This window comes from Rhinolophus sinicus, chromosome 14 (assembly GCF_057876585.1).
Source record: "Rhinolophus sinicus isolate RSI-liver-muscle chromosome 14, RSI-T2T, whole genome shotgun sequence".
Lineage (NCBI taxonomy): Eukaryota > Metazoa > Chordata > Mammalia > Chiroptera > Rhinolophidae > Rhinolophus > Rhinolophus sinicus.
In genome coordinates, this window is record NC_142514.1 from 24419050 (window position 1) to 24431280 (window position 12231).

General features: G+C 32.7%; 1 protein-coding gene across 8 annotated transcripts in view; it reads left to right on the plus strand.

Annotated features, from left to right (window-relative positions):
• The window catches only part of ZMYM4 (zinc finger MYM-type containing 4), a 128142-nt gene that overhangs the window by 78796 nt on the left and 37115 nt on the right, over positions 1-12231 (plus strand). For all 8 annotated transcript variants that reach the window (XM_019726488.3, XM_074334377.2, XM_019726487.3 and 5 more), the window contains 4 exons: positions 5691-5775; positions 6016-6271; positions 10214-10388; positions 10501-10713. In XM_019726488.3, the coding sequence (XP_019582047.3) occupies positions 5691-5775; positions 6016-6271; positions 10214-10388; positions 10501-10713 (729 nt within the window). The remainder of the gene's footprint in view (positions 1-5690; positions 5776-6015; positions 6272-10213; positions 10389-10500; positions 10714-12231) is intronic.

The following is a 12231-nucleotide window of genomic DNA, read 5'->3' on the forward strand; positions in this document are numbered from 1 at the left end:
TGTAGATGTAGGTGATGTGTAGAGTCAGATTGAGGCTCAGTTAAGCAAGAATTCCACGATGCCCAGTGGAAAGTAGCTGTGTAGAGCAGTGATGATAAAGCTGTGGGAGTTGGATGGATATGAATGCAGTGGCTACAAAGAAGAAGACGGTAGAGAAGAAACATAAAAATATTTGAATCGAAGGTAGATTGAAAGTATGTTTGATAGAAGCAGGCAGAATGGAGACCTTGGATATCTGAATTAGGAATAAAGAAATGCCCTGATGCCGAGGGAAAGTTCATGTGGCAGTGTATGCCTCAGAAGACTACAACCATGTGTGTGTACAGGGAAGATCTCCTGTCTCTTTACACACCCCACTGTGGACATCAGAAATCTGTAAGAAATAATGCTGATAGGATACCAAAGGCATCCTTTCTCACTGTACGTGACCTAATGATACTTTCCTTGGGACAAAAAAAGGCAGTTGTAGCAAAGACGAGATACACGGGGGAAGAGGGCATCAGGAAGGGCTTTTTGTATTACTGTTCTGAAAACAACCGGAGGTTCTAGTGGCAAGAGAAGACTAACAGGATGGAACTGTCAGGGCAAAGAAACACCTATATTTTTATACACTATTCAAAGTGTAATAATGTGTTATAAAATGCTGAATATGAAGTTTTATCATGATAATGGGGAAGGACTTCCCCAAAGGCTCAACTCTTGAAAACCAAGCAGGAATGTGTGTAGGTCCTGAATATAAGGTCCAGGAGCATTCTTTACCCCAGCTCTACAATAAGGCAGTCGCAGCATGTGAGTGGGTAAAGCTATTTTTCTCAGAAAAGTCCTCTCTGTTATCAGCTACAATAGTACTGTAGGATCAGACCTTTGATAATTTTTCTAGAAATCCTACAGAGGACCTCATGTTACACTATAGATACTGGGTTCGTTCTTTTCCTTCCCCCTCTTCCCTCCTCTTTTTCCCTCTATTCCCTTCCCCCTTCCCCTCCCTTTTTCCCTCTCCCTCTCCTTTCTTCATTGTCCTGTTCTTTTTAGGTATTATGTTTCTCCCCCATGACCATTGGAAATGTGTATTCCTTGCTGTTCAGTACCACCTTACTCATTTCCCATAGACTGGAAAAGGGAGTTCCAATATATTATTTTCTTATTTTCTAAAACAGTACTATTATCCTAACTGTCATAAAATACTGGTAAATTTAGCAGGTGTGGTCAGCCTTTATTTTTGAATATTAATTACTAGTATGTAGTAGCTTTTCTCATGGTTTAACAAGATCATAGCTATAGCTCGTGGCACCATGTCTAAACCTCCCTTGGATTTTCTCTTCCCTTACCTTTTAGTTTTGCTTTCAGCTCATTCCCTAATTCTCCTACAAAATTCATTTGGGTTTTAATTTCTTTTCTTTCCCATATAGATCACTAAGGTGTTGAAATGCGTGTATATAAATTTCACCTCTTCTATTAATTTGCTCTTATTTCCTCAGTCATGATTTTCTGTGTTTGTCAGTTGTCATCCTCCTGTCTGTTACTGGCACAACATCATTTGACCTCCCAGTTTCATTTCTTCATTCAAATCATATTGCATGTCACTATAATGTTTTCTGTAGTATTTTTACAGTTACAGATGCTTTTACGTGTACTATGTTGTTTACTCCTCTTATTTCAGAAGGCCAGAGTAGATGATACTAACTCCATTTGTAGATAAGGAAACTGAGGTTCCTAGAGGTTAAGTTAGTTACACAAGGACGTATGGCCAAGAAGGAGCCCATCTGGGGCCACAATCAAGGTCTTATTGTTATTAGTCTACCAATCTTTTTGTAAATAAAGTTGTTTAATTTTAAAAAAAAAAGCCTAGAGAAGTTTTCCAAAATAGAAACCTTAAAGAGCCAGAGAACTCATTTTTCTTTTTCCCCTTTTCTATAGTTTCTAAAAGCTGGAAATTCAATAACTATTACATTAAAGTCATGATTTTTTCCCCTATTCTTTTTGCTCATAATAAAAGGAGAGTTAATCTGTAATCTTTCATTGAAATAAATGGATCAGAATGGGAAAGCGAATTAATTGTTGCAGTGAGTCCCACAGTGTTGGAAATAAGAATGCAGTAATTAAATGTTGGGGCTTCTTTTTGCCAGGTCCAGATAACATGGCTATAGGAACTGGGTTTTTCATTTCTGAGATACTGTCTTGGGATACCGATATGGATCTTCCTTTTGGTAAACAAAAGGAAGGTAAAGGTATTGGTAAAGGATTTCTTGGTGTGTTTTTCTTTTGTTTGTTTGTTTGTTTATTTATTTATTTATTTTTATTAGTTTCAGGTGCACAAGACAAAGCAATACTTAGACTCTTGGTTTTGTTTTGACACCTGTTTTTCTGCTTCTGAAAGCTTTTGGGTAATCAGATTTTCACTTCTCAAGTTAGTCGTTGATTTGTTATTAAACAGTTGTAAAACTAGTCATTTTGGGAGGATACTAATATAAACACGATTCTGCCTTGAAGGCATTGTGGACTGTATAAGCAGAATCCTTAAGATATATACTTACTTTACTGTATTACATAAGTAATAAGTACTTGAGGCTTAAGGAATGTATCAGAAGTTTGGAGTGCTGTCACAGATAGTGAAAAAGAGAGCCGATGGGAGACCATTAAAGTGTGTCAATGAGTACTGATTTTTTTCTGGAGTTTTCTGAAATTAAAAAAAAATTTTTACTTGAAATTTGCATTTTACTATATAATGTAGGAATGTCAGGATGAGTCAATATTATAAAATCTTTTAATGTATAACTTCACCAACAGGTCAAATAAGACTATGTAGATAGATATCTAGATGCCAAAAGACATCTTGTATAGTTCACCATACATTTCTTAGAATACTCTCTTGATCATGGTAAGGGAATATCTACTTCAGATCAATAGCTGTCATTGAATTTAAAGTAAAATGATGGAAACTTACTGTTAATAATTACTAAAAGAACACAAATTACTGATGTCAGCATTGTTGGTGGACATCAGTAGGATTGTTGGATTTTCGACCCAATGCAAGTTAAAGAAATTAGAAGAAATAATGGAAAAGAGAGACAAAATTATCATCATTTGCTGGTAAGAATCTTTATTAGAGAATTAGTGGACTTCATGAAAGTTCAGTAGAGTAGCTGGTTGAATTTTAGTTATATAAAATTTACAATATTCTACAAATCAGCTGTTTCCCAGTTAGATATGATGAGAAGATACACTTTTGCTACAGCAAAGCAACCAAAAAGTACTTGCGTCAGATAAAAGACAACTTGAATGGTGAGACTTTTTTAAAAATGTAAGATATCAGTTATCCCTTAGGAAGGTATAGTTTTGATATAATTCTGATGAAACTATCGGTTCTGATGTTTTGAAGAAGAATAGTAACGCACAGACACATTACACAAATGCTCTAAAAAATAGAGAGGTTGATAGTGGCAAACTCTATTAAGTGGTTAAAGTTCCCACAATTATTTTCATTAGGATAGTGTGATTTCATAAGATTAGTCAGGCTAATAACGATACAGAATAGATTGCCACAAAAGATGTTTTTTGAGGAATTAGATATGTTAGTGGTGAGTGGAAGGAATTCAACAACTATTCAGAGAAAGAAAAAGAAAAATGCCTATCATATGACAAAATAAATATATCCCAGGTGGATTTAAAGCAGGGGTTGGCAAATTATCCTTAGTGGGCCAAATCCAGCCTGCCTTTTGTGTTTCTGTTTTTTGTTTTTCTGTACACTGTTTTTGTAAATACAGTTTTATTGGAGCATTGCCACATTCATTCATTTACATATTATATCTGGGTGCTTTTGCACTATCAGGACAGAGTTGAGTAGTTCTGATAGTATGGCCAGCAAAGTCAGTATTTAGTGTCTGGCCCTTTGCAGATAAAGTTTATTGACCTCTGAATTAAAGCACTATATTATATAACAATGAAACTACTTCCTTAGAATTTTATTGCTGAAGTAGAACTTTGTAAGAAATAGAGGGAATCACAAAGGTTAAAAACTGCCAGCTTTTTGGCATAAAAACAAACCACTTCATAAAATTTTAATTCAAAGTACATACTGAAAAAATGTTGATAACATGCTATACGGGGTTAGCATTGTTACATTATAATGCCTTTTTGTAAATGGATATTAAAAAAAAAATTGCAGATTGAAATGCCAGTGGGAAAAGACCTTTTAAATGGCTTTTTCCACAAATTACTAGAATAAATATAATTAAACTTTTTAAAAACAATCTGTCATTGTGTATCAAGAACCTTACTATGTACCTTTTTACCTACTAATTCCATTGTAAAAATCCTTTCCTTAGGTGTTAATACTGAAAATGAGAGTATGAATATTCACAAAGGTGTTCATCATGGCATTACTGATTATACCAAATGTGTGGAAACAAATGGACCAACATTGGGTTGAGGTTATATAATCTCAATGCCATGCAGGGCCATCAGTTTGGAGCTTGAATCCAAAGGAAAAATTAGCAATACTGATCCTGTCATTTATTTAAAATTTTGGTATTGTAGTCTTTGGCATCATGGGTCTTCGCATTTTTTATTATACAAAATATTTCATTAAAATATTATTTATCTTGTTTACTGAAATTTTTGATACTTTAATTTTGTGCCTGAAGCGAGTGCCTAACTCACTTCACCCCAATCTCTTCCCTGTGTAATCTGCTGTGTCTATTAAAATATATCAGTATTTTACCAAACTTTACTGTACAGAGACCCCTCACCACAAACACAGGGTGTATGTTGGAATTACCTGAGAATTCCAAGAATAAGAAGTATTGCGGGATTTCTCATGTTTCAGTTTGATTAACAATAAATTAAAATTAAAATTAAGTCTACCACTTAGGGGTTTCACAATGCAATAATTGTAAAAGCAAACAACAGCACTGAAAACTTGTAGTATAATTAGTTATATATATGTGGTTATTCACGACTTAAAATATGTTTACATTCACTAAAAAGGTTATTGAAACAAAGACAGTTTTAAAAAATAATTCTTTTAGAATTCTCAGACTCCTTAGAGTATATCTATAGATTTTAAGGACTCTTGGACTCCAACTTAAACACTGATATTTAGCCACTAGAAGTTATTTTGGGTAATATGTAATAATATGTAAATGCTCGGTTGATTCAAGTGATCTGAAAGTCATTTTATAACGCTGGTATATTCACTATAATTACAACCATGTAAAGAAATAAAACCTCTGAATGCAGGAGGGGAAAAGACTGGAAAGAAATATACCAAAAGAATGACAGTGGTTGTTTTGGGGTGATGGAAATATGATTAGAATGTCATCCTTATTTCTACTTGTGTCTAAATTTTGTATAGTGTGTATTACTTTTATAATGAACTACAGTTTAAATACTGTAATAATACAATTATCAAGAATAATTTGTAAATATCTGGTAGTAGTGCTACAAGCTAATTAGATAGCTGCCGTTTTTTGTTTTTGTTTTTTGCTTTTTCACTCTCTTAGCATATACAAACTTACACCCTTATTGTAATTATAGTTTGCTGCTCTTATTTCTTATTAATGTTAATGTAGTAAATAAACATTTTCCACCTCGATATAGAGATAGTAAAATGTCTTGAATGTCTGGATTTCTTTAGATACATTGTATTCATTCTTTCCTCTACGTATTTATTTATTTTCTTTTTTTAAAAGGAGTACAGTCATGGCCAACAGCAAAAAACTCAAGAGGGGGAACTGAAAATTAGTGCTGTGTTTTCAGTCAGTGGCAGTCCTCTTGGTAAGAAACAGAACTGAATAAATGAATCATGTATGTTTATTCTGACCAATACGAGTGAGAAGAGTATCTGCTTGTATTAGTAAACGAGGCAGTTCTCTCTGCCCATTTAGAATGGCTTTAGTTGTATATTGCATAATTAGTGTTGGATTTCAAGACCAGCTCTAGAAGAGAAAGAAAGGATACATACTTAAAATTCATGGTAAAAAGTAAAACATTTTTTCTTTCCATTTTTTTTTAAAGCTCCACAATTGACTACTGGTTTTCAGCCTTCTCTGACATCATCTGGCATGAATAAAATGCTTCCTTCAGTTCCAGCCACAGCTGTTCGAGTTTCCTGTTCTGGCTGCAAGAAAATCCTCCAGAAGGGGCAAACTGCTTATCAGAGGAAAGGGTCTACACAGCTTTTCTGCTCCACACTGTGCCTCACTGGTTATACAGTTCCACCTGCCCGCCCACCGCCTCCTCCCACCAAGAAAACTTGTTCAAGTTGCTCTAAGTATAGCAGAATTCTAAATTATCTTCTTTGTTTGTTTCCTTTCTTTTTAAGATACTTTGTTTTTATCCATGTATTTAATTTTCTACATTTCTGTGTGTTTGTTTTATTTTATTTTTTAGAAATACCATGTTATTTAGTACCAACAAATATGCTTTCATTCTTTCTGGATACTAGGTGCTCAGTTTTCTTTTAAACTTTAAGTAATGTGCCTTTTATATATGAAGAGATATTTTTGAAACCAACTTTTCATCCTTGTTGGTTGAGATGCTTTATAATACAAAAATTCTACCATTTTAAGGGTATTATATGAGCATACCATGTTTCCCCGAAAATAGGACCTAGCCGGACCATCAGCTCTAATGCGTCTTTTAGAGCAAAAATTAATATAAGACTCGGTCTTATTTTACTGGGTCTTATATTAATTTTTGCTCCAAAAGACGCATTAGAGCTGTTGGTCCGGCTAGGTCTTATTTTCGGGGAAACACGGTACTGTGAACTAATTTGGGCTAATTTTGTGAGGTAACAAAAACTTTAAGTCAGAAAAATCTGAATAATGCTCTTGTTCTGAAACACTTTGGTTTCTATAATTAAGCTACTTAAACCATGATTTATTAGTTTAGATATCTGTGTTTATAGTTCCTCACAGGGATGCTGCCCTTTCTGTCTGGAAAAGGAAAAAGATGCTCCCTCTTCTGGTTCAATTTGAAAAAGGCATATAGATAAGAGACTTTTAAAAGAAATTTGAATATGGTTAGATGTTTTTCTGAAAGTTAGTCATATGCACATCCCTTTAAGTTTCAAGTTTGATTTAACAAAAGTAGACTTCTTTCTTTATACTGTTTGAATTATGAAACATGCTTTTAAAAATGACTACTTAATATACCACATGTCTAATTTCTATATTCTGGTATATTCATCATCGGATTCTAAATCAACTTGAAAATTACAATTTTTATAGGCTTTTTTCCCTGTTTCCTATTTCACAATGAAAGAATTCACATAATAACATCCTTTTATGTTTCTTCCTTTAATTTTTTAGGAATCAGCACTTTCTAAAATTTCAACGATATTTTCCTTTCATAGTAATAGTCATAGATACTACTTTCAGAGATTTATGAGTGAATTTCAAAATGACCATAGAAAACTCAAAGAAGTTTTAAAATGTGTACCCTTTTTCTGTGTTTTTTAAATTCTTGTCCACATGTGTTATTCTTTCACCTAAATTTATTATGTCCCTGTGGTCTCTGGTATTTGCTTAGTGTTATCTGGAGACAGGTCATTTTTGCCTACATGTTATATCTTATCTCTGTCTTGATCTTATGTAATTTAATTCTTTAAGATTACATTTTTCTTTTTTTGTTATGTTTGGTATTATCCATAAATTTTCCATTTTTTCAACCTGTCATTCCTTGACTCTTAACTGTTCTATCTCTTCATTCAGTTATTCTGTTATCCTTTTTTTGTCCCTTGCTCTTTTTCATTTGTTCCTTTCTGTTCTTCTTTCAAGTACTCGTTATCTGCCTATCACCTCATTTTCTTTTTCATTTTTTCTTTCTTACTTTTTCCCCTTCTCATTACAGAATACCTTTTTCTCCTGTCGCTCAGTTCTCAACCACTGATCAATCTTATTTTCCTTGTATTCCGTTCTACTTCCTGAACTACTCTTTCATCTCCTTTTCACCACTTTACTTTCCCTTCCCTTTTTCCCCTCTTATTTACACAATCATTATAACAGTTTGAGATAATCTGGTTGTCTGATTATAAAATTGTTGAATTGGATTGTACCTTAAATATAAGGAAATTAGATTCAAAGAAGTTAAAAGATTTGCTCAGTGTCACATAACTGGTTAATTTTGACACATGCGTATCTTCCCCCTCTCCCTCATAACCCATATATTAATAGTTAAACAGGTTTAATTTGTAAGTCAATCCGTATAAGAAGGATTTCAATTTAATTTAAATAGGTGTAGATAGAAAAGCTTTCCTTCCTGATAGCTACTGTTGTTTTTTATACATCAGTAGAAATATAGCAGGAGCACTTAGGTTGAAGGAAACTCATTAGCAATTGGAATAACAATTTTTTCTTAATCTTTCATTAACCATATCTCTTCTTGAATTTATCCTGAACTGGATATATTTTGGCTAATGATCATTTAATTTTTAGGTTTCCTTAGTAATAGGGACCTAATGATTTGTTTTTAAAAAATATATTTCAAATCCTACATAAAAGGTAATTTGGAGGGTGATTTTATTAATACGGTTAGAAAGATCAGATTTCTTGTTATAATGATACTCAAAGAAGTAACTGTTTCAGGATTGTCTGTATCAGTTCTAAATTTTTACTATCTGGAATGAGATTGTGCTTTCTCATTCTGTATTCTACTATAATAAGATGTAATATAATTGGACCCTGAGCCTACTGAGAGCAGTGAGAAGTACCTGCATTTATACTTCCATTGCCTTGTTCATGCTTCTCCCCAACCCTTATCCCCTTCACCTTTTAGAGAACTCCTATTTAAGATCCAGCTCAAATGTCACCTTCTTTTGGGTAGCCTTTCATGTCACATATTATCTGAAATGATTGTTTCTTTCTTTCTATAGTACATTATACATATCTTTTTCAAAATTGTTACATTATTCTTTTATATTTTAAGAATGCTTCTGTTACAGTATTTTATATATTATTTATCTATTTGTCCCAATATACTGTGAGCTCCTTGAGTTCATGTTTGTACCATATCTTGATACAGGGTTTAGCTAGTACCTGGCTCAGAAATACCTCTAAAATGAAATACAGTAAAACATAATTAAAAAGTTGTAAAGGCGAAAAAAAAAGAAATGCAGAAAGAGTAGTTTGGAACTGTTAAGCATAGAAAATGAGGTATAAAGTTATACCAGGGGTGCCAATAAAATGTATACAAGTGGACACTTTTCTCAATGTTGCTCAAGCAGTAGTTCCCTGTAATCAGAAGTGTCTGGACGCTGCTAGTAACCATTTTGAGCACCTCTTGTAATTGCAGAAGTCAAACGTGACTTGTATTCATCTTTGTTATTGGCATATATTATTAGGATTTTAATACAGTTTTCCTTTCTTAAAATGTGTATATATTCCTTTGGCGTCCTCTGTATAGTACATTGCAAGGTGCAATGTCAGGTGTTCCTTGTGATGAGTCCCATTATGTTTACTATTGTCTTTTATGGAAGCAGAGATATTTGTAATCTTTTCTAAAAAGTATCTGTTAGTATAATCTGTTTAAGATGCAGGAATGAATATGACACAGTTTATTTACTGTTATGTGAGAGTGTACTTGAGAGAGAGAGACTGTTAAGAAAATTTCATCAAGGTATTTTTAAAAATTGATTTTTAAAATGGTTACACTAAAACTATCTGATAAACTACTATGTAATTGGACTTGTTTGCCGATGGGATAAGGTATGGATTGGTAGGAAGCCTTAATCACTAGGGTTTTTATTTTCATTGCCTTTGCTACTAATGCCTACAAGTTAAATTATTTAGATATAGAAATACTCAATTTTATATAACCATGCTAGAATATACACTGTAGTATGAAATGTATTTTTACTTTTAAAAGATAGTGGTTTTCAAAATTTTCAAGTATAGTATTATTTTTAAAGAATTTTTTGAAAATATAGAAGAAGCTAAAGAATTACAGATGCCTATAATTCCACCTACTACAGATAATGAATGATAACTGATGTATATCCTTTTAATCTGGAAATACAGTATACTAATTCTCTCATTTGATAGAACAGAACTGAAGGATCAAAGCAATTTTTTAGTTTATCCAAGAAAACCCAGATTTTCTGATTTAAATATCAGTGCCCTTCCCTACACTATAATTGCCTCTGTTTTATTTAGCTCACAAAAAAGAAAATAAATGAATTATACTGTGGCTTATTTTATCTTTGTTACCATTTTAGAGACATTTTAAATCCAAAGGATGTGATCAGTGCCCAGTTTGAAAATACCACCATTAGTAAAGATTTTTGCAGTCAGTCATGTTTGTCAACATATGAACTGAAAAGAAAACCTGTTGTTACCATAAATACAAATAGCATTTCAACCAAATGCAGCATGTGTCAGAAGAATGCTGTTGTAAGTTATCTTTTTACTTTTGGGGGGGAAGGGAAGAATCTAATGTTTGTGCTTAAAGAACAGCTTTTGATGGTCTCTGCTTGTTATTTGTATGTTATTTTTTAATTCCTAGATTCGACATGAAGTTAATTACCAAAATGTGGTACATAAACTTTGCAGTGATGCCTGCTTCTCTAAATTTCGCTCTGCTAACAACCTCACCATGAACTGTTGTGAGAACTGTGGGGGTTACTGTTACAGTGGCTCTGGACAATGCCACATGCTTCAGATAGAGGGACAGTCTAAGAAGTTTTGTAGTTCAACGTGTGTCACAGCATATAAGCAGGTACATGACCATTTAATCCTGGTGTCTTGTTCATTTCAGGGGTATCTAAATTTTTTGGTGGAAATTATTTATGAAAATGCTGTCACAAAAATATTAAGATCTTATTATTAGCTTAATTAATATTTTTACATATAAATAGTAGTCGAATGAATGCCTCTTAAAAATTTTGTAATAGAGTTTGTAAGTAGCATATATTTCTATTCATGCATTTGAAATAGATGTTTTTAGGGTATAGCCTTTTTACTTCATATGTGATTTGTGATTTTGAAAATGCAGAAAAGCACAAAGAAGAAAAATAATGCATTTCCCAGAGATACCCAATCCCATTCTTTGGTGTGTAGCCTTCTAATCTTTGGAATATATTTTAGTTTACACACACACACACACACACACACACACACACACACTTTTTTTTTGACAGGGTAAGGTCCAAGTTGTATTTGTATTCTTGAAATGAAATCCATATGGTTGAAATTGCAATTCAGAAAATAAACATCTTACTATTTAATTATTTAAAAGGTTTTCTGTCCTCTTCATGAAATAGAAAATAATAAATAAGTGTGGATTATATATTACTTTGTGAATTGAGGTTTGTAGAGGATGAATTGGATTGATTCTTATATGACAAATGTCTTACGCAATTTTGTTTGTACTAAATTTATATTTTGTTAGTAAATTTTGATCATAAATTAGATTTTAAAATTGATAAACCCAAAGGAATAGTAAGAACTTTTTGCATTTTAAATTTTACAATGTCCTTCTGTTTCAGTGCATTTGCTGATTGTTCTTTTTCTTAGAATAGTGAATTTTTATACAGTCTACCAAAATTTGTGAATTTAATAATGTTGATTGGGAAATTTATTTAAATTGTTCATAAAACTTTGCAATGATTCTGGAATTTTAAACATTATACAGTGTTTCCATTTATTTCTGGTTAATATACAAACCCATTGAAAGGGCATAGCTTCACTATTTATTCCTTCTTTTAGAAACACTTTGTTTTGGCTCTCACAGGAGGAAAAACCCCCAACAATATTTTCATGTGTTTTATCTTTGTTCAAAAGACTGTTTTCCTAATACTGTTTGAAGTACTAAAAGTTACTTGATTCAGTCAGTTGAAAGATGTTTCATATCCCACAAGAGGACAAACAGGTTGAAACATCTTAATTTTAATTTTATTATAATTTAGCCACTACCTGTTACATTTCTCACTTATTAATATGTACCGTGATGTAGAAAAAGAATTTAGATTTAGAAGTAAAGCAGACCTCCTTTTGTTTCCCATACTTTCTATTCAAGTAGAATTTTGCCTTGGGGAAAGCAGTTAAACTACCTGAGTCTATTTTCTTATCTGTAAATAGGTATTATACTACCTACCTCACTGGGATGTTTTTAGGATTATATGAAGTAAGAATGAGAAAGCACCTAGTATAGAACCTGGCACATTGTATAATACACAAATAAAACCTCATAAGTGTGTGCGTACTGGGTTTCTGTCAAATTTATTTCTTACTGAGG